Source organism: Ananas comosus, linkage group 12 (assembly GCF_001540865.1).
Source record: "Ananas comosus cultivar F153 linkage group 12, ASM154086v1, whole genome shotgun sequence".
Taxonomy (NCBI): Eukaryota; Viridiplantae; Streptophyta; class Magnoliopsida; order Poales; family Bromeliaceae; genus Ananas; species Ananas comosus.
Window position 1 is genome coordinate 12,223,684 of NC_033632.1, and position 24,094 is coordinate 12,247,777.

Sequence of the window (24,094 nt, forward strand, 5' to 3'; positions counted from 1 at the left end):
GTTGGATGAAGATCTAAGGAATAAAAATTATTAAATATTTTACATATTGTATGAATAAACAAAAATAAATTACGTGTATATATATATAATTTATTCGGGTTTGGATTCGGATAATATTTCGGGTATCCATACTTATTGACATCCCTACTCCTTATTCCACTTTTCAATATACAAAAAATATGTAAGAAACACGGTGAACCATTCAACGTGTTTAGACACGGTGAATGATTCACCGTGTTCAACTTAATACCCTGGCCCCAGTCCTGCCCGCGTGGCGCTGACGTGGCGCCTGCGTGGCAGGGACAGGGCCATTTTTGCAATTTTAATTTTGATAGGGCTATTTTTAAAATAAAAATTGCTCGGGGGGCTATTTGCAAAAAAAGCCCATATTCCACCGAATCCAAATATGTTTTTCTAAATTTTATTTTAATAAATTTCAGCCTAATTTTATTTTAATAAATTTTAGAAATCTTAAAATTTAGTGGCAGATTTTTTTTTTTTTTTATTTTAGTTTTGTATCTAAATTGTTTTCCCCCAAATATGAATTTAAATTTTAGTATCCAACTAATATCCAAAATAGAGCACGTACTCTCTAATTCATATCTGATCTGTTTTCTTTTCTATTAAAATAATAACAATCATAACAGATAAAAAAAATAATTTTTTTTAAATTTGAACATTCAAAAATAATTCGATAAGTGCTTATTTAAATAGAACTATTAAAAATTATATATATAAATAACTCTTTTCCGAAAAATATCCCCATATAGCTTCTTAACAAAGCAAATAATAAAAAAAAAAAGGTGATATATCATTTTTTTTTTCTTTTTAATTCCAAAAGAAAAGGCTTGAACTATTTGCACTGGATTTCAATGGTTACAGAAATATGAAATTTTATCCGAATCCGAATCCGAACTCAAAAGCAGATTTATCCGATACTGAGCAGATATAATTTCGAATATGAATATAAAAAAGAAAAAAAAAAGGACTCGACAGATATGAATTCAAATATGAATTTTGACGTACAGGACCCAATCCCAAACCCGAACATGATCCAAATCTGAATTTATTTTACATTACATGTAATATGTATATAAAAATTCGTTAAATTTATATTTTAAAATTTTAGATTTAATGTAATATATTTTAAAATATTGAAAAGAGAAAATAATTGTTTCTGGTTCGGATTTTTGGATTCGGATTTCAAATTTTTAGTCAGGTTAGGGTTTGGATATGAATTTTTAAAATCTGGCATGTTCGGATTTGGGCTTTTGAAAATCCGGCTGGTCGACATCCCTAATTTGCACTCAGATCCAAAGATATCCAATTTTTCCACATTCACCCACAATATTCCAGAAACAAACTCAGATCACAGTTCACACCAGACCAAAACAAATGGAGAAAAAAACCTAAGAATTTTAAGAAAAAATCATGCACTAATTTATAAAAAAATAACAAAAAAACTAATTTCTACTTCTGTTTCAAATGCTTCTGCTTCTCAACTTCCTCTGAAGCCAATCTCTCCTTGCTCGCGAGCCCATCATTAGAACTGCAAATCTGCGACTTGATGATCCTGAATCCGAGCTTCTTTTTCTCGCGCCCCAACTTCTCGATATCCTCTCTTAGGCTCGAACACTCCTTCTCGAGCTCGGAAACTCGGTTTCGCATGCTATCCATGCCCAGCTTCAGCACCTGATGTTCTCTATTTGAAACTTGCACCCCGCTCTGGAGCGGCCTCGAGCCGTCGAGGTTGTCGGACATGAGCAAGCAACCCGCGATGGAGCTTCGGAGGTGCAGCTGCTCGAAGAAGAGCACCTGCACGACGGCTCGTAGCGGAAGCCGCTCGTTCTGCGCGGCGTGCGTGCACGCCTCGAGGGAGAGCTTCTGGCAGTCCATCAGCCGGCACAGCTCCTCACGCTCCGACTCCTGAAGCCACGGATGCGCCTACGCACAATGTTGTAAAAGTGCATGAGTATAACAAATTCGCATGAACAAAATATAGCATAAAAAGTAAAAATTGTTCATAAAATCACTCCGATTATACATCCTTTGCGTATATAAGAATTCACGGAGTCGGTTACCTTCAAATAAATGTCGATGGCGCGGTATAATCCATCATCCAATGGCCGAGCATAGTCCGGTACAGCCGTGATCAGAGATTGAAATTTCGATAGCTTTAGATTCACATCTGGCGCAACCTCTGCAAGATAATTATCGATCAATTTCGCGACCGTCGTGATTGGCGTTAGAGAAGGGGACCCCAAAATTAATTGCTCGTCTTCGACCAGAGCAGGTGAGGCCCCGCCAAAATTGTCCTGATCCATAGCTACGAAATGATCGAGAATTCTCTGAACACGATCCACATCGTAAAGTGTTTCGACCGCTTCAGAAATGTTCGGTATCAACAAATCCTCCAGAGCGGCTTGGTCTAGTTGCATCCCTATTCTCCTCTCCAGATTCGACAAGCACTTCTCGCTGGCTCGCAAGATAATAGCTGTTCGAAGAAGCCCGAATAAGATTCTCGAAGAAGCCAAGCCCTTTTGGAATGGAAGGAGCTGATCGATCTCCTCGAGCAGATGCTTCTGCTCTTCTTCCGATAGAGAACTAGCTAAAACTTTGGAATCAAAACGGCAACTAGTATCGCTCACGCTTTCGCGCCGATTAAGGCCGGGTAAATGCCTTTTAGCGTAAAAGCTGATCGACCCGGCAATGAGTTCTTGCGTAACTCCTCGCGACTCCATCACCGAGATCAGCTTCTTGTATAAAGGGAGGCTTAAAGACGATACATCCTCGTACCACCAATCCGAGCTCCTATTTATCGGTTTCGCCCCGGTGCTTATTCCATTCCAGAGAACGCTCCCTCCGGGACTCTGCGAAGGGCCGATCTGCATGATCGGCCAACCGAACATATTGGGATCGGTGCTTGCTTTTCTGGCCAAGGACTCGATCAATCGCTTAACAATTTGAAGTTCTTCGGCTCGAGGAAGAACATCATCGCAAGTTTGAAGCGCCCTTATCGTGTCTTTCCAGCCTCTGAGCACGTACCGGTTGAGGAAGTCGTCAGATTGGGAAACCAAATTGCCCTCGGAGATCTCTTCGGTCATCTCGAGATAATCGGCCGCGCATCGTAAGTACACGACATTTGAGGCGGTTAGCTCGAACTTTATATTGTAGCAGAACTTCGCGGCGAGCTCGAACGCTTTGGGGCCGAAAGGAATGTCGGTTAGATTTACGCTGCAACCCTCTTCTCCCTCTTCCGGTTTCTCTCTGATCAGCTTTTCCAGTAAGCCGCTTTTAGATAATAGAGGGAACTGCAACACAGAAATGAGTTTAACAATGAAAATATATCAAAGTATAGCCTCGAATTCACAAAATCATCTTAAAGGATAACGATAAGATTGAGAAAAATTAAACAAGAAAAAAAGTTAACCTTGTGAAGATGGAATAATACTTCGCCAACCTCTATGGTTATATCGCTGGGAAGACCGGTTGTACAAAACCTGCAAACTCAGATTTAATTTATCGGCAGGTCAGAAACAACGCGACAGTATATATATATGCGAAAAATTGACAGGAATTATTTTACAGAATTCGGCACAACCGATGCGTCTCAAATACAGATCAAGCATACAAGCATCTCATTGCTTTCCGTGCGACGTGAAAAATCGCCCCAGGAAAAGTTTTATCAACAAAGATCGTAAAGAAACATAGGAAGCAGAGGCAAGCGAGCGGCGCATCATAAACTCCACAAAATCTTAATTTATCAAATTCATCTAAGATTCAGTGAAATATATCGATCACGCTCAAATTGATCCATTCTAGATAAATATGTTTCTTTTATTTGACGAGTAACATGAACTGTTTAATCATACTTTGGCCTTAAAATTGGACAAATAGCTCACAAACTAGTCGCAAATGATCACTCGCTTTCCTTTTACTTCTTTAAATAACCATAAATTTCTTCTATCGCTTAGTCTTTTTCGGCTTAAAATCAATACGATGTGTCTAAGAAGCATTCTCTTACATCGGCGCTTAGACCAAGAGAAACTACGCGCACCAAGCACAGTTCTGATAAATAACAATCCTACTCAAAGTAAAACTTAAACATATTAAGCTAATAGCTCACTGATATCATTTTTTTTTTCTTTTTTTTTGCCATAATGCAACATTTAATCAACATTTAAAAAGCGTACAAATCTTACTTGAACTATAGCGCTGAAGTTATTTTGGTTCTAGCACTTTTCATCGAAACTTACAAGCAACTTCAACTTCTTTTGACAGATTTTTCCATAAACCAACGGAATAATGTTCAATGTTCTACTACTCGACAAAATATTTCGTAACTTCTATTCGCAGATCTTAGCAAGTTCAGTCCTATTTCAAAACGCGCAATAGTTTCAGATTCACGGGAATCTGATGCTGCGAATTCGATGGTAACAACACTTTTATTATCGCATTCGGTTTACCGGTACTTCGAATGTGTTACTAGAGCATCAGGTTCGCAATCGAGATTCGTGAATTTTTCTACTGCTTTATTGGGTACTAATTAAAGTTTCAAGTTTCAACAAACTAATTTAGAGCATCAAGGAGCCAAACATGATCCAAAGTGCTTTACATATAATAAGCAGAATCAAAAGGAGAAACATTTGTACACATGATCTAAGAAAAAAAAAACAAGTGAATAAATAAATAAGAAGAAGATGAAAGGAACATACCAGGAATTTCCTTCTCTTCTAAATGCATCAGCTTTTGATCCCAGCTTCATACAAGCCATTTCTCACAATCCTAACAACTAAATCAAATGTTTAAAAAAAATGAAAAATTATATATATATATAAAGATCACTGAAGATAATCTCAAAAACATGAAACCACTAAGATAGAGCCTATGAACACCATCATCAAACATCAAAAACCAGATTAAAAATAAGCCAAAGAACCTGAAAGAAAAACACAAGGCTAACCATTTTTTTTTTTAAAAAAAAAAATCCCTTTGATTATATAACCAAACTAAAAAAAGAAAAAAATCAAAAAAATATCACCCACCAATCTTTTCCTTTTTTCTTTTTTTTTTTTTTTTTGCTCTATGTTTTTCCACCCTGAAAACTCTCAATGGGGTTATGGAGTTATGGAGATATGCAGATGGGGTTCTTATTAATGATCTGTTGCAATGGCAGTTTCTATTTTGGCTTCTTCTTCAAGTCTTCCCTTAGTTTGGCCTCAATAAATTATTGAGAGAGAGAGGAAGGTGGAAGACTGGCATGGAGAGAAAAAAGAAAAAAAGAAGAGACAAAGGGAAGGAAGAATGGAAGAAGGGGAGGTTTGGAGACACCAAAGCAGAGCCCTGTCTTCTTCTCAATCTCACTGTTCCATAAAATAACAATAATATATAATATAATATATATTATGTTTGGTAATTTGCATGGTAGTCCCTCTACTATTCTGATACTATGTGAGAATGTACGATTGAAAAATACATATTTATTTTCATACAGTATACTTTGTAAATATATATTTTTTGTGGCCCTACCTTAAAATAAAAAAAGTATATAACTATATTGCGTGATTTTTCTTTATGTAAAGCATAGCACGAAAAAATCACAATTACTTATCTTTATCTTGCCAGTTATATAACTTTCGAATGTAGCATGTGCGGTCGCAAACTGTGATGTGATCAATGACTAAAGCACAGTTCTAAATTATACTAATCCTACTAAAAATGAGCTGCATTTATTTCTGAACGATTAAAATCTAACTATTAAAAAGGTTTAACTTATTGTAAAATAATAGTTTAATTTTGTTTAAAAGAATTTTTTTAAAAAAAGTAAAGACTTTAATGCAATATATGAAAAGTCAGCAAACCAAGTTGCAACATTGGGATAATACGGTTTTATCCATACATACATTTTAGCCCTATAAAATAATATAAAAAAATAAAATACTAAATAATTGAACTTAAAAAATAAAAAATAAATAAAAATAAAAAGCATAGACATCCTCAAAAGCAGTGGACTCTTTTCAGATGCATAAAAAGCCCCACCACCATCCACTCTACTCTTTTTCTTTTTTTTTTTTAGATTAATTTCATTAAGAGTAAATTATAAATATATTTCAATAAAATTCAACTTTCATATATTATTTCTACAAAAGTCCTGATATTTTCAAATATATTTCTGCCATTAAAATCCGTTAGAAAAAAATTAGTTAATCATGGATAAAATATTTAACCATAATTAGTTAATGAGGTGAATTGATCTTTTTACCCCTCTTCAATTAATAGTTGGGACTTTTGGAGGAACATATGTAATGGCAATAAGGTTATTTCACTTATAAAATAAACAGTGTTTTAAAGGTAACAAACATATTTGAAAATATTAGGACTTTTATAGAGGCAACGTATAAAAGTTAAACTTTGTAGAAATATATTTGTAATTCTCTATATTTGTAAGAATCGGTATAAAATTAAGCCTTTTTTATATTTTCTCTTTTTCTTTTTCTTTTTCTTTTTCTTTTTTATTCCACAGTTGTGACATGTGGGGCCCACTGGGCCCCAGATATATGCACTTGATAAAGTGGGCCCGCAAGCAAATAAGGCCCATTAAGAAGGCCCTACTGGATCTGGGGCCCAAGTCCAATCGAATTATTCTAGGCCCAATTTGGGCCCACTTCCTATTTTTCCTTTTTATTTAATTTATCCATTAATAATTATATTTTATAGATAATAAATTTTAAAATTTTAAATTTAAAATAAAAATCTCTCTCTCTCTCTACCCGGGGGTGGAAACAACTTATTCCCACCTTTTGTTCCACCCCTGGGTGGGAACAAGTTGTTCCACCCCTGGGTGGGAACNACAGCATATATATATGTATTTGAATTTCAGTGTACATCTAATATCTGTATTCCTATCCGATACAAAATTACGGAGATAAATATTAGATTAAGCGCTATCTGATTCATATCTAATTATTTTTTAATACTTTCTTATTTTATTTTTATTTTTATTTTTATTTTAAAAAAATATATATATGCTGTATGCAACAATGCATGCATGTGGAGCAGGATTTAGCAACCAAAAGCCATGACACATCTGACACCATCATCATCATCATCATCATCATCATCATGTGGATAAACTACAATATTGTGATTAGTGACAGCGAGCCGAACACGAGCGAGTTCGGTCCATCCGTTTTCGACTCATTACATAAACAAGCCGAATACGAGTTGGCTCATTAAAATATCGAATCGAAAAATTTATCTTATTTTCGACTCGTTAATTAACAAACTAAACACGAACCGACGAACAACAAGTTGAAAGTATTATTTATAATATATATATAAATATAGAGAGAGAGAGAGAGAGAGAGAGAGAACTAGACTGGTATATTATCGGTAGTACGGAGGTTTTCGTGTTAGCAAGTTGTTTTCGATGATGCGGCTTTCAAATTAATGATCGGCTCCGTTAGACTTGATCTATACTATTTAAAATATTTGAAAACTAAATTTCATAGTTTTTCGACATTATTTGGCTGGTGATCAAAAGGTTTCAAAAATGACAATTTTAATAGCCGACGTGATGCATTTGTGAATTTAACAGTGTAAAACAATACAAATCTGATGAATTTTTTATTATTTTTTACTATTTAAAATAAGATCAGTATTTCTAATTTTAAATTCAAGTCTTTTATCATTATTTTTTATGAGATTTTTATTTTTAGCCGTTCATTTTTAGACTACTCGTTTGCCTACTCGTTTGATAGCGAAAAATTATAAAATTTAGTTTCTAAATACTTTCAATAATGTAGATCGAGTCTAACGGAACATATCCTTAATTTGGAAGTCGCATCATCGAAAACAACTTAGTAGCACGGAGGCTTCCGTGCTACCGATAGCATAACCGCCGAACTATATATATATAGAGTCCGGCTATGGTGCTTGTAAAAGCACCAAGCATTTGGTGGTTGTAAATTTTTTACCGTTAGATCTACTCCGTGGATCATTTTCAACCGTTAGATTATACTATTCAACCAACCACCCACTAAACCTTAGGGGGCCCACATCATCCTAACTGCACATCCCTTAATCCAACGGCTAAAAATCTACAAGCACTAATGTTTTGGTACTTTTAAAAGCATAGGAGCTAGTAATATAATATATATTATATATATATATATATATATATATTATATAATTCACGAAAACAACTTAGTAGCACGGAGGTTCGTGCTACTGATAGCATACCCGCCTAATCTAACTATTATATATATATATATACTATATATATATATATTATATATATATATATATATATATTGAGTGTACGTGCAAATACACGTAATAATTATTATTATATTTATTTAAAATTTATAATTTATAAATTCATATGTTATATTTTATTTGAAAATATTTGTAATATTTTATATTTTAAATTTATACACTCGTTCTTTATTTAAGATTTTTTTAATTATGTGATCATACCTGTTCCTAAAAAAATATAGGGAATATTCTTTTTTTTTTTTTAGATTTCTTTATAGATAGATAAGAAGTGTTTTTTAATAGATTATCATAACTGTTTGTTTTTATTTGAGATATCTTTAATTATGTATCATACCGTTCTTATCCGTTCCTTTTTTGGATTTCTTTATAGATAGATAAGAATGCTATTTTTTTATAAATTAATCATAACAGTTCGTTCTTATTTGAATTTTTTAATTAAGTGATCATACCATTCGTAGAAAATATAGAAAAATCTTTATACCTTTTTCGATTCCGTCTGTCATTGTCAGAATTCGTATACGCTTTTAGATATAGTATAGATATATATATATATATATATATATATATATATATATATATATATATATATATATTATATTCATAAAATAAATTTATGAGATCATATATATAAAATAAATTTATGAGATCTTAATCATTAGATTTTGATCTAATGGTGGAAATTTTGTATGTAAGTAGATTATTTAATAGTTGAGTTAGACTATATATTTAGGTTGGGCTAAAAATTGAATAATAAAAATCGGTATATATTAATTAATTATTTATATATATAAATGTAAATTGTATAAACTATATAAATAGAAAATAAATGTCTTTGAGCTGTTATCGAGCCGAACATGAGCTAGTTGACCTCAATTTATGTTCGGCTCGTTTATTAAATAATCTGAAAAATTCAGCTCGTATTTGACTCATTACTAAACGAGTAATTTAATCTCGAGCTCATTTCGAGCCGAGCATGAACTGGCTTACGAACAATGAGCTGAATTGCCACTCCTAATTGTGATTAGTTACTTACTAGCTCGAACTCAATAAGTTATTGTAGTTTAGTCCCACGATCAAATTTAATTGATTAAAGATTAATTCATAGCTAATATGAAAGTATTGTAGCGATAATAATTAAGACGTCATTATTATTTTTACATTAGAGATATATCTAAATTTAAGTTAACTAAATTGGTTTGTGGGACTTGATTGTAATAATTTACAAAATTCAGGCCAAAATTTATAATAAATTATTGTTGGAGGACGAAAATGTCACGATCCTCATAGTTTGAGGACGGAAGTGTAATTTAGCATTTTTATTTCTAATTTCTATGGACCATTAATCCAATTAATAATTTAGAACACAATAGTCAAACTAACAGCTGTATCCAAGAAAAAAATGATAACCCTCTTTAATAGGCCCTTTGATTATTATCTCAAGGGAATAATATGTTAAAGACCCCCTAAACTTTTATCTCTTTCCATAAACAAACATCTGAACTTTTAAATTTGAAAAATTAAATTTTACAAACTTTAATAAATAGGTCAATAGATTTTTTTGGTGTAGAATTTAAATTGCACATTTGTTTTAGTTGCTTGTATCTTATATATTAGTCTTAAATTTTGAAACACAAAAAGAGTCTATATCATCAATTCTAATATATAGAAAATTATTAAAAATTAAAAATATATTCATTGTATTCTTCAATAATGATTATCCATTAAAGTTTTAGAAATTTATGCGTGAGACACGCGGTCAAAACAGTTGTTCATAAGTAATTTTGTCTGAAGAGAGAAGTCTATTTAAACTATATGAGCAAACTTAAGACATCTAATTAAGAAATTAAAGATTTAGATGCCTATTTATGAAAGATTAAAGGGTAAACTTTAAATACCACTCTTGTGGTTCCCGGCTTTCTCACTTTAATACCTTGTTGTTTAAAGTGTACCATTGGTTTTATTTTTCTCTTTTCGTCAGCGGGGTCGAAGGCCAGGAGAGCGAGGGGTGAGTGGGCACGATCGAGGGCGCATGAGGGGGAGGTGAGGAGGGGCATCCCAAAGGGTGGTGGCGAGCGCAACCTCGGTGGGATCGAAGGCGAGGAGGGCAGATGGTGTGCAAATGCGGGCGATGCCGCAGGGGCAGAGGCAAGGTGGGGCGCCTTCACCTCCGTCTCTCTCTCTTCCGAGAGGAAAAAGAAGAACGATAGAAAAAAAAGGAGAGAGAGAAAAGAATAAGAATATTTTGATCAGTTATTTAAAAATTCAAATATGTAAAATCAGTCTAATTTTACAAAAATTTAAAATTTGTGAATTGTTTATGCAAATTGGCCTTTTTGCAAGGAGTAATCCAGAAATATTGACCAAAAAACAAAAGAAGGAAGAAAAAAAAGGCACCTTTTTTTTATTTATTGTACTTGCAGCTGACTCAGCTCTCAGTCTCTCTCCTCTCTATCTAAACCACCACTATCTCTGCAATACTTGTAGCATAGACTTTTATTAACCAGTTCACTTCTCTCTCTCTATCTCTAGACCACCACCACCTTCTTTCTCTGTTATTTATTTTCTCAATATTCTTCTAATTAGGATGCAAACAGGACAGATTCGAAGATGAGAAAGGTCCCTTAGAGGGTCGGGATTTTCTACCTTTCGCCCTTTTATTTTCGAGTTTACTATTCTTTCATCCTCTGCTTACTGTACAATTTAAATTGGGTCAGAAAGAAAATAAATTTTTAACAAATTTTTGATGAATTTGAATAGATTAAGGAAAGAAGAGCATTTTTTTTTTTTTTTTCTGGCACTCTATTTTCTTGAAATCCAAATGAATTGTTATCTTTCTTTAGTTTTGGCCTGCACTCGGGACGGATCGGAACAGAAGCTTAACCAATCCGGATCCATTTGCATGCCCACTTGTAGCCAGGTCACCTTTCTCTCACCTCTCTCTCTCTCTCTCTCTCTCTCTCTCTCAAGTATGTAGCATAGAGATACCACTTCCATTAACAACACCTACACAATCTCTCTCTCTCTCTCTCTCTCTCTCTCTCTCTGACACAATCCAACACTCTAATTTCTCCTCTCTCTCTCTCTCTCTCTCTCTCTCTCTCTCTCTCTCTCCCTCATTTTTCACATTGAGTTTAATTAAGTCCCTAAACATGAAAATACCATTGTCATTTTGACTCTCTCTCTCTCACCAGGTTCTCTTTCTCAGTAGTTACCACCCACTAAATACTCTTTTAACCACCTTTTTGGGTAGTTATTTCCTTTTTTTTTTTCCTCCTCTTCTTTATATACACCACCTTGAACCTTTTTATATAAGCTTTTAGATCATCACCCCACTTTATATCCTTTATTAAGCTATTCTGGGGGTTCTTATGGGTCAATTTCCATAGATTTAAACCTAACAATCCAAAACCCTTCTTTTGTTGTCTTTCATGTATTGATTGATCATCTTCTTCTAGGTTTTGTTGGAATTCAAGTTCATTGTTCTGCTAATTTGTTGAGTTTTCATGTACTGATCACTCACTTGTGAAGAATTGAAGATTATAGATAGAACAGATCTGCTTCTTCTTCTTCTTCTTCTTCTTCTTGTGCTAATTAAGCACTGTGGTGTTTGAGTGTGGGAGGTGATGGGGTGTGTACTAAGTTCAAGGATTGAAGAAGAGGACACAGTGAGGAGGTGCAAAGAGCGGCGGCGGCTGGCGAAGCAGCTTCTGAGCTGCCGGGCCGAGCTCGCCGCCGCGCAATTGGCCTACCTCCGGTCTCTGCGGAACACCGGCGCCACTCTCCGCCAGTTTGCGGAGGTGGAGCTGATGATGATGCCCCACTGCAACCCCCCCCTGTCCCCCACTTTGCCCCCCTCCCCGCCCCCTCCCCCGCTGCTGCCGCCCTCCCCGCCGCCGCAACCCCCTCCCCCTCCCCCCAATTTTAGCCCCAATCGCGAAACTAGGATGATAAACCACCCGCCAATCGCAGAAAGCTTGAATCTTGATGACCTGCCAATCGCAGAGAGCTTGAATCTTGACGAAACCGATAGCCGCCCGTGGGAGTCCTGGGACGCGTTCGGATCCCCCACCGCGAAGAAATTGTTCGATGAAATGCCCGAAAGGGGTAAGGTGGTAGCGGAGGACGATAATTGGGCCGAGACGAGCTCGGATTTCGTGGAGGAAGTGTGTGGGGAGGGTGATGATGTGGAATTCGCAGGGAAGGAGGTTGCGGTGGCGGCGAAGGAATTAGGGGACGATGAGTCGGCCGCGAGCTGGTTCACGAAGGAGTCCGACATGGCGACGGTGGTGTGGAGGGGCAAGAAGTCGATGGTCGGGATTGTTAGGGAGATCGACGAGTACTTCTTGAAGGCCGCGGCCGGCGGGAAGGACGTGGCGGCTCTTTTGGAGTCCGGACGCGAGCAGTGCCACCCCTGGGAATTTGAGGGGAGGAAAGGTGATTTATAGTCATAATCTAATTGTAGCTTATGCCTGCATTGCTCTGTTTGTTTTAAATTCGGCCGCTAATGCAGCAATAAAATGATGCATTTGATATAATCGTATTGTTTATGCTGTTCATATAAATTCTCGATTGGCATCGTCTGTAATTTGGCATAGTTTCGTACTTCTTAATTCGGACTACATCCGATGAGTTCACATGTTGGCTTTAGAACCCTACCAATTTTAACATCAAAGGAAAGAAGACGGAAACTATGAACGGTTTGTGTTAATTTGATTCTACATAAGATAGCAATAATAACTTCCTTTTTTTCCTTGACAGGAAAAAGCTCAAAGTCCGCGAAGGTTTTCAATGCACTGTCGTGGAGTTGGTCTTCTAGATCCCTTCAATCTAACCAAGATTCTTCACTTCCGAATTCAAGCGACAATCGTAGGTCTAGTAGCCATTGCACGACGCTTGAGAAGCTTCTCGAAGCGGAGAAGAAGCTCTATAAGGAAGTTAAGGTAATTATACATCCATACATATAATTGTATTGTTGATGTTAGTATAAACGTTACAAGGCCAAAAAAAAAAAGAAGCGATGTTTACCTATATATTCTTGCAATATTATCTATTCCCTCATATATCTCTACAAGACCTAAGATTTCATAACTTTATGTGCTGTTGAATGTAAATATTTTTAAAAAAACACCATTCTCCGGAAAACAATTATTTTGTCTTCTTAACAGGTACCAGAGTAGGAGGTCTTAAATTCGAGTCCTGTCATAGCGTGATTTAATTTCCTCCCATTCAATCCAAATCCACATTTTGGGCCTATCAAAAAGTCGCGAGTCCAGATGGGAGGGGGAACGTTGAATATAAATATTTTTTAAAAAATACCGTTTTCTAATAGCTTAAGCTTTCGGAGAAAATGGTTATTTTACATTCTTTACCTGTAGCTTTGTAAAGATACATAAATGGAGAGCATTTTGAATATATTAAGTACATTTTTCGGGGCACTTGTGATAGTTTTAAGGGTATTTTTGAATAATTCTGCGTATGAAAGGATATTTATGGCATTTCAAACTTTTGGACGGCATCTACGAAATTATATATATTTGGAGAAATTTTTCATAGAGAGGTGACTGGTCTTCCTGATTGCCGCATGAATACTGTTCAACTGCTAACCTGCTTAATTGATCTCTTGCTATAGGAGGCCGAAATTGCGAAATTCGAGCACAAAAAGAACACTCTGTCATTGCAGAAGCTAGAAAGCGGAAGCCACGATATGTTGAAGATTGCGAGCGCACGATCGAGCATAGAGGAATTGCAGTGCAGAATTGTTTCATTGGAGGAGTCAATTTATTCAACGTGCATGTCGATAGCAAAGCTTAGGGACGAGGAATTATACCCTCAATTGATCAAATTATCTACAGGGTAAGTTACCATTGTAGCCTCCCTCTCTCTCTCTCTCTCTCACTAGTTAGAAACATGTATGAACTTTGGTAAATGATTATGCGCACTATTTGAAATGATTATCTCCAACAACATCAAAATCCTATGTTTACTAGTGCAAATATTCCTTTTCTCGTATGAAGGTGCACAAATTTGTTAGTATTCCATGCCTAAATTGCCGGAAACCTTCTACGAATAGTGCGATTTTCACTTTGCAACCCTTAACCCTTGAACTACAAGCTTTTGTCACTTTGCCTTCTTCGGTTACTGTTACTTAGTTCGGTGTGGGCGAGTTGTCGGTCTAAATATCTCATCTCTTCCTCGTAAAAAGGCTCGTGAAGATGTGGCGGGTGATGTACGAGTGCCACCAAGTTCAGAACCACATCGCTCAGCAAATCAACCTCCTCGAAAGCCGTCCCGGGACGGATCCGACGACCGACGCGCACCAACAAGCAACGGCCCAGATGGAGGCCGAAGTGGCTTCTTGGCACGGCTCTTTCTGTAATCTCATTAGATCTCAGAGGGAGTATATACAAATTCTCAACCAGTGGGTCAGGCTCACCGACTGCCTTTCTGATAGTAACGGCTTGACGGGTTCTACTTCGGGAATTCACGGCCTTTGCGAAGAGCTGCAGCGCGCATTCGATAGGCTACCCGAAAAGGTACTCATATTAATTTTTGTTACACTAAATCGGTTTACTAGCTTCATAAAATACCATCTCATTCCTGTTTCGAAGACTAATCGCAATCTAGTTGTTAAGAAGTTTTACTGATTCAGGTCAAGGGACTCGTTGAGTTGTGAAAAAAAAAAAAAATTTTTATTCCTTTAGAGCTTAAGCTGCCAGAGAATGATGTTTTAATTTTTCTAGGCTCGAGACAATTGTAGGCTTAAATAGGAGGAAATTAAATGTAGCGAGGAGCCTGGCGAGATTCAAATTCAAGGTTTTCTGCTTTGATACCATGTTATTAAATAATGTGAAATAACCGTTGTTATTCCAAAAGCTTAACCTGGCAGGGTATGAATGTTTTAATTTTTTTTTTATACAATATAGAAACACTCCAGTGTCGCGCAATATTGTTAGAAGAATATTGTAGTTCTATACAATCAGCTAATTAAGTGTTAACAGGTACAATTTGTCAATCCCTTCTTAAGTTGTAATAAGTTCTTAAATTTTTGTTGTTCATCAGGTAGCTGCTGAAGCAATAAAGAGCTTTTTATCGGTTATCCGCTCTATAGTCCTTCAACAGACTGAAGAGCAGATCCTGAAGAAAAAATCCGACCGCCTCATGACAAGGCTCGAGAAAGAGCTAAGCCCACTTTCGGATGCCGAGAGTCAAAACGAACTTTTAGTACCAAGTAATCGAACCGAAACTCTCGATCCAAATCAAAACCCATCATCGACAAAAAACATGAAGCTCGAAAATTTCAAGAAGAAGGCGGAGGAAGAGAGAGCCATGTATTTGAGTTCGGTTCGTACGAGCCGAGCGATGACGGTGAACAACCTGCAGATGAGCCTCCCTAATGTTTTCCAAGCTCTGATGGGTTTCGCGAGCATGTGTGCTCAAGCTCTCGAGGGTGTGAATAGATTCAGCCAAGAGGATGTTACTGGCCGCTCCGACGGCGTTTCGCCGCTGTGAATTTGTGATCATAAACATGAATGGCTCTTTGAACATATATCAAAGTTTCCTCTTCAGTTGAATTCAATTTGGATTCGAAAAATCGCTTTTTTTGAGTTGTGATCATAGAGAGATGGTTATTGCATGTTTGCTGCTGCTTTTGCTTTGCTCGTGTTTTGTTGCTTTTGATGTTGAGTTGCTCCTCCTTTATTCATGGGCAATGACCAATTGTTGAATATAAAATATATAAATTTCGTTCTCTAAACTCTATTCTCTAATAACTTAAGTTGTCAGAGATAAATAATTATTTTACATAATTTAATATGGTATCGTATGGAAGATTTTGAGTTCGAGTTATGTCTCAATAGGCACCGCATATAAAATATTTCAAATTATTTATATTGTGATAGTGAAAAGTCCAATCAGGGGTAAGATGGTAAATTTACAATGAAATTGTGCTTTAAAAGTATTTTTTTTCTTATACTTTTATGTAATATGAAATTATTTGATTGAATATGGTAAATCTCATTGTTTGATTATTAGAGCCTCCTAACTAGTTTATTTATGTTTATTAATAATTGTTACATTATTTTATAAACTATATAATTTGATGATTAAATATTTTTTTTATATGCATGTTTGTAAAATGGCGTAGAAATTGTCAAAATACTTAAGCATAGAATGTAAAAATTATATTTTAATTTAGGGAAAACTTTAAAAACCCCCCGTGGTTTCACACTTTTTTATTTTAGTACTATGTGGTTTAAAGTGTATCAAGTTAGTACCCCATGGTTTCTCACTTTATCACTTTAGTACCGTATGGTTTAAAGTGTATCAAGTTAGTACCCTGTGGTTTTGCACTTTATCACTATAGTACCCTATGGTTTCACACTTTATCACTTTAGTACCCTGTGATTTAAAAAACCACATGGTACTAACTTGATACAAAATTAAAACCACAGGGTACTAAAGTGATAAAGTGCAAAATCACAAGGTACTAACTTGATACACTTTAAACCACAGGGTATTCAAGTGATAAAGTGAGAAACCAGAGTACTAACTTGATACATTTTAAACCAAGGGTACTAAAGTGAAAAAAATTGAAACTATAAGGGAGTCTTTTGAAGTTTTTCCTTTAATTTACTTTGTGCCATCAATGTGAGTATGTATTACTTATGAAAATTAAAAGTATATTATTTTATTATTACATACTATAATATATATATATATATATATATATATATATATATATATATACTTATATATATATATATATATATTTTTATGGAAGTTAAACAAAATATTTCTCCAATTCAAAACAAATCTAAATGAGATTGATTAATTATTTTTTTTAAAAAATAAAACACTATTCTAACCATTTCCTTCCAAATTAAAAAAAAAAGAAAAAGAAAAAAAAACTGCTTCTCCCTCTCTCTCTCTCTCTCTCTCTCTCTCTATCTCTCCATTAATTCCTCTTCCATTCCATCTCTCTCTCTCTCTATCTCTCCATTAATTCCTCTTCCATTCCCACCTCTCTCTCTCTTTCTCTCTCTCTCTCCCGAACTAATCCAAAACCCTAGCGATCGATCGAATGCTCTCCCATTTCTCGTTCTAAATGCAATAAAAGAATTGAAAAAAGTAATTTTCCGATCCTCGTAGCTCGGATCCCAATGCCGTGGAGGGCGCAGGCGATGGGCCGCGCGATCTAGGGCTTACGCCGGATGCCTCGGGGGCGGAGCGCGACCGCCGACCCCGCCGGCGCCGGCACCGGCGCCGGCGCCCCGCGGCGGTGGTGGCGGCGGCGCCCCCACCACGCGCTCCTCGCGGCCGCGTCGCTCTACCTCCTGTTCATCTCCTTCAAGTTCCACCGCTTCCTCGAGATCGCCGCCCTCGTCAGCGGCGACGACGCCTTCGCCGGCCTCGACCGGCCCCCCTCCTTCTCCTCCTCCGCCGCCGCCTCCGCCTCGGCGGCGCTGGTCGGCGGCGGCGGCGATTCCGGGTTCCACCGGAGGCTCGAGGATAGCCCTAGGAAGGAGGAGCAGGAGGAGGAGGATGAGAAGATCATCAAGCCGTTCTGGCACCGGTACAATCCGGTGCCGGTGTCGGAGATCATGAACCGGACCGGGAACCGCACGGATCTCGAGAGGTCGGCCGAGGAGGCGTGGGAACTCGGCATGAAGGCGTGGGACGAGCTGAAGAACTTCGAGCTACAAGGGTTTGTAGCTCTCCTCGATCTCTTTGTGTTGTGTTATTACTCCTTTCCTTTCGTAAAAAAAAAAGAAGCAATTTTTTTTTTTTTTTCTCCCTTTTATACTCAAATTGTATGTAATTAAATGCTGTAGCTAAAGCTAATTGTAAACTACTCGGAACCTATACACATCTAAGATTTAGTTTCATATAAAAAAAAAAAAAAAAAAAAAAAAAAAAAAAAAAAAAAAATTACTTTTGGGTTGGGTGAGGTTGCGGGGACTCCAGGTTAGGATGTAGGAGCTCAAGTTCTTGATTCTCAAAAAAGTCTATTTTTTTTCCCGAAAGAAGATGCTATTCTGCAATACTGTAGATTCGGCTGATGCATTCAATCACATAAAATTCGAGTTTAAGAGAAAAATGTAAGCATAGCCAATCAAGGCTTCGGCTTTGATATGTTGCAGAGACACAGGCATGGTTTTATACCAGTTTTTTCGACTTTTGGTGAACATTACTACAACATGACTCATTTTTAGAGATAACTCGTATATTGTTCGGTTTTCAAGTTTATAACTTTTTAGATTCACTTAAAAATGGTCCCTATCTATAGACTTTTTAATGCAAAAAACTGTCTTACCAAACAGGTTGGACCGTTTGACTACGATGGAACGAAAGCAAGAATCTTGCCCCTCATCAATTTCCGTGGCGGGGGCTGAGATGGGGGCTGAATTTGGGGAGGAGCGGCTGATCTTTTTGCCGTGCGGCCTTGCTGCCGGATCATCAATCACGGTCGTCGGAACGCCACATGGCGCGCATAAAGAGTATGTGCCGCAGCTTGCGAGGATGAGGCAGGGGGATGGTACAGTGTGGGTTTCGCAGTTCATGGTGGAGTTGCAAGGGTTGAAGGCGGTGGACGGCGAGGACCCGCCTAAGATTTTGCACTATAACCCTAGATTGAGAGGGGATTGGAGCCAGAGTCCGATCATCGAACATAATAGTTGTTATCGAATGCAGTGGGGCACGGCAATGAGGTGCGATGGATCGCCATCAAAGGATGAGGACGATAGAGGTACTTGATATGGTTTTACTTTCTTTCATTCTTGTTGCTTAATTGTGTCTATCCACTATCAGTTCTATGGACTAATCAGTGTTTTTTTTCTCATCAGCAAAACTTTTTATTTTATTGAAAGATTTTTTTTTTTTTTTTTCTAATTCGGTTCTGTTGACATTCAATCTTTGCTGTTGACATTTTATTACATTTGAAGAAACCTATCTGCATTCTACAATCTAAGAGCTTTTTTATGGGGGATTGGGATGTTTCAATGTCTTGCTGTTAACCTAGTATCAACAATGTTTTATTTTGCGCTAGATGTTGCTGTAAATGAAACTTAAATTTAGAGGCCGGCCACAGCATATTGTTGAAAATTTGGTAGATACAAGTTTTCTCATGCAAACAGTTAGCACACCCCTAATACCTCTAGATTATTAAGGATCATAGAGGAAGGGAGAAGCAACAAGTTTCTGATTTGTTGTTATCTGCTGATTTTCAAATTACGAATAAGTTGTGAAGTCAAGTATAGCATTGTCTGATAGTTATTGTCTTTTCCCTGTAACGAGCATCTGTCTTATAGTTAGTAATTAAGATTGTCAGCGTTTATTTTTCTATACAACATTTCCGGAATGGATAAATCCAATTGTTTTCCAGCTTTTTCCTTTTGAGTATTTGCCATTGTCAACTGAGAATATCATCTCTAATTGATATGATTGTATTCAAGGGATTATACTTTCTCAACTAAGGAGCCAATTCTCATGAAACCGTGACACTCAATGTCAACTCATAATTTGTAGTTTCCATTGCTATTACATCACTTAGTACAAAGGAAATGGTTGTTCTTGCATTATTGTTGACCCTTATGACTAGGAGATATATGTTATTTGTGTTCTTTGACTTGGACTCTTTTTCGTATCATTTTCTCCATTTATACTGAAGCTGCTATTATCTTCGATGACATATGCTTTTTTATCTTCAGGCTAGCATATATGGCTAAAATCTACAATTTCGAATTCTTCTTTTTGGGCAGTCGACGGATTCATCAAATGTGAGAAATGGGTACGCAATGATATCGTTGATTTAAAAGAGTCCAAAACCACTTCGTGGCTGCGGAGGTTCATTGGTCGTGCAAAGAAGCCAGCGATGACGTGGCCTTTCCCTTTTGTCGAGGGAAAGCTTTTCGTTCTTACACTCCAAGCAGGCGTCGAGGGTTATCACATTTTTGTTGGTGGCCGACATGTTACTTCATTTCCATATCGACCAGTATGTTAACACCCTCTAATAATACAAGCTCAAATAATTTCGTAAAGATATTTTGATATGTAGTCTCTGTAAAAACTATTTGTTACCCACCTTCCTTCCATAAGTTGGATGCCGGCGCTATAGATAAGTTTTTTTTTAAAAATTTTCTTTAAGGAACTACATTTTCATTTGGGATATAATTGAAAAGTCAGATTTTGCATAGACATATATGTGTAAATGGATGATTTTGCAGTTATATAACTAAATATCTCTTGTACACGATCATCATCTATTAAAATTTTCAGCTTAGCTAGGAAAATTTACTATGTAACATACTAAAATAATGGTTTATTATGATAACAAAATTTACTTCTTTCTTTTTTTTTTCTTTTTTTTTTTTTTTTTTTTTTTTGCAGGGATTCACTCTTGAAGATGCGACAGGGTTAGCTATCAAGGGAGACGTTGACATACACTCAGTATATGCCACTGCTCTTCCTCTGTCGCATCCAAGCTTTTCTCTTCAGCGCGTCCTTGAAATGTCGGACAATTGGAGATCTCAGCCTTTGGTGCAAAGTCCAGTTTTTATCTTTGTCGGGATTCTCTCTGCCTCAAACCATTTTGCTGAGCGCATGGCCGTGAGGAAAACCTGGATGCAGTCTTCAGAAATCAAGTCGTCTAATGTAGTGGCCCGCTTCTTTGTTGCTCTGGTATAAAATTGCAGAAGATATTTATGTGCCCATTCTTGAGAATTGTTCATTTTTGTCGGATGTAGCTTGAGAAAAACCTTTAAATCTGTTTTGATCATTTTTATTTAAAGTAATCTATGTGGATAAAACTTATTGTTTTGAACTATTACCTAAGAAATATATTTTAACCGCTAAGTAGTGATACTGTATAACTTTAGTCAAATTTCACTTGGGTCCTCAAAGTTCTAAGCTCGGCATTACAGTTTACCTATGTTAGGTCTTAATTCGAATCTAATACATGCAGACCTCCTAGAAGAAAAGTTGTTTGGGCTAGTGTGCTATATTTCCTCTAAAACGTATTAAGCATCCAATATATACTTTCTTTATGTTTATTCCAGCTTTTTATTTTTCTCCTCCTGCTTTATGTATTATTTGTATGCAGAACCCAAGGAAGGAGGTCAATGCGGTGCTGAAGAAAGAAGCGGAATACTTTGGAGATGTCGTAATTTTGCCGTTTATAGATCGTTACGAGCTGGTAGTTCTTAAGACAGTTGCCATTTGCGAGTACGGGGTTAGATTCATCCCTCTTTCTGTGATTGGCCATCTTTACTGCTTGTTTGTTCTCTTCTCGAGTGGCTTCTCCACTGCAGGAGGCATAACCTTCTAATGACCTGTCGTTATCAAACAAAAATCTGTAACTTCTTCTATGCCAGAAAGCTGGAATGAGCTTTTGGATCTCGAAAGCGGAAGCTCCAAACCGAAGCTTCTAATTAAACAGAGAAAATCTGTTTAGATGGTTTTTGTAGAAAAATGCTAGTGCTTTCGAACAGCTCCTAGCCAAACAACACTTCAGCAAAAGCTTTGAACCAGCCGAACGGGCTGTTAGTATCATTTTGTTATTGAGTGGAGTTGCTCATCGGAATGTCATCACAGGTCCATAACTTATCTGCTGCATATATAATGAAATGCGATGACGATACATTCGTGAGGGTGGATGTTGTTTCGAGGCAAATCAAGAAGATTGCCAGTGGGAGACCTCTTTATATGGGTAACCTGAACCTCTTGCATAGACCACTTAGAACTGGGAAATGGGCAGTTACATTTGAGGTAAGTTGTTTCGATATTATCTGTACTGATTCACGTTTCTTGTGTCCATAATCTCTAGATCTAATGATGAGTGATCATTCATCTCCATATGGTAGAGGGAGGAATACAGATTTCATGGTCAACATTTCTTTTATGTATCAATAGATGGACTCATGGCTTTAGTACCATCAATATTCTTATTTTCACCATCTAACTCTTTTAATGCTTGATGCAGGAGTGGCCAGAAGATATATATCCCCCTTATGCAAATGGACCAGGCTACATAATATCAAGCGACATTGCAAAATTCATCATCTCTCAGCATGCTAATCACGGTCTTAGGGTGAGCCTACTCTTAAAAAGACTCAGACTGAATTTCTATTCCAATGTTAGTTCCTCTTTGATTTGGCTCTTGGAACAGCTTCTCTACTCTAGAAGCAGAACTTAGGAAATTAATGTCCAAGGGAGAAGCTTCAAATGGAAGCTCCTACTCGTAGTTTCAGTGTGGAGTTGTTTTGCAGATGTTGATGAAGAAAAAGCTGTTTGGGCTTCTCTGAGCATCCTAATCAAAAGCACTTCTGCAGATGGCATAAAGCAGCAGCTTAATGGTCCTACTTTTTTTTTGCTTTTCTTTTAATCATGCAGCTGTTTAAAATGGAGGATGTGAGCATGGGCTTATGGGTTGAAAAATTTAATTCAACTACGGCTGTTCAATACTCTCATAGCTGGAAATTTTGTCAATACGGATGCCTCGAGAACTATTTCACAGCTCATTATCAATCTCCACGGCAAATGCTGTGCTTGTGGGACAAGTTGGCGCGGGGTCGGGCCCACTGCTGCAACTTCAGATGATTAATAAGGTCTCTTTCTTTCTTCTCTCTCTCTCTCTCATGAATTTTTGTAAAGGTGGATCCATTGTTAGTTGGTTGGAATTGAACATGGGGGGTATATTTATAGTAGTTTCAATCAATTTTTTAAAATATTAGCTTCTATCATGTACTGATTTTTCTTTCTTGCAATTTCTTAATGAGATTGAGTGAAGGAGATTTTTAGTTGGCCTTCAATACATTGTTCGTCTTTTTGTGGCTTTCGAATTCAATCATTTTAATTTTGATTGCAACCGGAAAAACCCAATTTTCTTTTCCTCTGCGCAAATGGAAAAATGCGCGTCGTTAACTTTTAACAGTATACCTATTTTCATCAGTTACATTCCTTCTTTTCTCCATGCTTGGTTCCTCTATTTCAATTGATGCTAACTCTTTTCCTATTTTATTTTGCTTAGAACCTTTAATTCTTCAACCATTCTATTATGCTACCTTATCGGAAACGTGGTATAAATGTTCTTAGTTTCTTATCTCAGTTATAGATTAAACCTAGATCAGTCCAGTTTATGATCTATGGTCGAGATACACGTCTTGACGAATTCATTAGCATGCAAAGATAGTAGCAAAGGATATAGGAGTATAGTTGCATCCACTCCCCTTCATTTCTATTTCTTTCTCTTTTGGCTTTTTACGAAGGAATTTTCAAGTGTGTTGAGTTGAGAGTTAGGGTTTTGAGGGATGGGTTTATACAGGTTTAGGGTTTGTGGTTTTGGAGCATGGTGGTGAGCTCAAGGGGGAAATATGGTTGGTTCGGAGAAGTTGGATAACATTGGTGGGAGATTGATGGGTTTATGTTTTGTTCTTATGGATGAAGAGATAGGGAAATTTGGTTTTGGTCTCAGGTTTTTACTTACAAAATCCATTTTGACTTTCGATTTCGGTTTCTGGTTTGAGAAATTTTCCGTCGTCTAAAATAATGTGGGACCCATACAGTTCATCTTTATTTGCGTGAATTTTACAAGCGGCATCTCTTAAATCGTACAGATGTTATAATTTTACGTGCACGCAGCTGTGCAAGGGCATAGCAAAATTTGTTTGGGTTGTATGTGGATAAGTTTCAGGAGAAATTATTCACACACTGCCCCCTGAAAATGTTATGTCAGAGGTGTCAAAATGAAAATCTAAGTTGTTGAATGTGTTCTACTTCGTGTCCGCATGGGCAATTCTGCTGATATCTTGTTGCTGATGAGCGG

At 36.8% G+C, this 24,094-nt stretch overlaps 3 protein-coding genes across 4 annotated transcripts; 2 read left to right on the plus strand and 1 right to left on the minus strand.

The window, feature by feature from the left end:
- On the minus strand, window positions 1,301–5,354 carry LOC109717943 (BTB/POZ domain-containing protein At1g30440-like). The gene is made up of 5 exons (XM_020243905.1): window positions 5,046–5,354; window positions 4,716–4,792; window positions 3,431–3,500; window positions 2,082–3,311; window positions 1,301–1,944 (listed from the first exon to the last, which is right to left on the minus strand). The coding sequence occupies exons 2-5, from the start codon at window positions 4,772–4,774 to the stop codon at window positions 1,471–1,473; spliced, it is 1,833 nt and encodes a 610-aa protein (XP_020099494.1). The 5' UTR covers window positions 4,775–4,792; window positions 5,046–5,354; the 3' UTR covers window positions 1,301–1,470.
- LOC109718767 lies at window positions 10,791–15,910 on the plus strand. The gene is made up of 6 exons (XM_020245170.1): window positions 10,791–10,905; window positions 11,118–12,711; window positions 13,036–13,217; window positions 13,907–14,130; window positions 14,480–14,810; window positions 15,337–15,910. The coding sequence occupies exons 2-6, from the start codon at window positions 11,901–11,903 to the stop codon at window positions 15,784–15,786; spliced, it is 1,998 nt and encodes a 665-aa protein (XP_020100759.1). The 5' UTR covers window positions 10,791–10,905; window positions 11,118–11,900; the 3' UTR covers window positions 15,787–15,910.
- Window positions 17,255–23,116, plus strand: LOC109718585 (hydroxyproline O-galactosyltransferase GALT2-like). Of its 2 annotated transcripts, none has more exons than XM_020244882.1 (8): window positions 17,255–17,980; window positions 18,597–19,021; window positions 20,034–20,266; window positions 20,662–20,952; window positions 21,374–21,502; window positions 21,865–22,038; window positions 22,253–22,360; window positions 22,439–22,806. In XM_020244882.1, exons 1-8 carry the CDS (start codon window positions 17,487–17,489, stop codon window positions 22,463–22,465), a joined length of 1,881 nt encoding a protein of 626 aa, XP_020100471.1. In that variant the 5' UTR covers window positions 17,255–17,486; the 3' UTR covers window positions 22,466–22,806. The 2 variants fall into 2 exon arrangements, with proteins under 2 accessions (XP_020100471.1, XP_020100470.1); XM_020244881.1 differs by having other exon boundaries at window positions 17,257–17,980; window positions 22,663–23,116.

Coding starts and splice junctions, on each gene's coding strand:
- LOC109718767 (XM_020245170.1), top strand. CDS start 11,901: ATGGGGTGTGTACTAAGTTCAAGGATTGAAGAAGAGGACACAGTGAGG. Junction 13,218..13,906: donor AGCTCTATAAGGAAGTTAAG/GTAATTATACAT, acceptor CTCTTGCTATAG/GAGGCCGAAATTGCGAAATT. Junction 14,811..15,336: donor TCGATAGGCTACCCGAAAAG/GTACTCATATTA, acceptor GTTGTTCATCAG/GTAGCTGCTGAAGCAATAAA.
- LOC109718585 (XM_020244881.1), top strand. CDS start 17,487: ATGCCTCGGGGGCGGAGCGCGACCGCCGACCCCGCCGGCGCCGGCACC. Junction 20,267..20,661: donor CTTCATTTCCATATCGACCA/GTATGTTAACAC, acceptor TTTTTTTTGCAG/GGATTCACTCTTGAAGATGC. Junction 21,503..21,864: donor TTGCCATTTGCGAGTACGGG/GTTAGATTCATC, acceptor ATGTCATCACAG/GTCCATAACTTATCTGCTGC.
- LOC109717943 (XM_020243905.1), bottom strand. CDS start 4,774: ATGGCTTGTATGAAGCTGGGATCAAAAGCTGATGCATTTAGAAGAGAA. Junction 3,501..4,715: donor AGAAGAGAAGGAAATTCCTG/GTATGTTCCTTT, acceptor CTGAGTTTGCAG/GTTTTGTACAACCGGTCTTC. Junction 3,312..3,430: donor TATTATTCCATCTTCACAAG/GTTAACTTTTTT, acceptor TCTGTGTTGCAG/TTCCCTCTATTATCTAAAAG.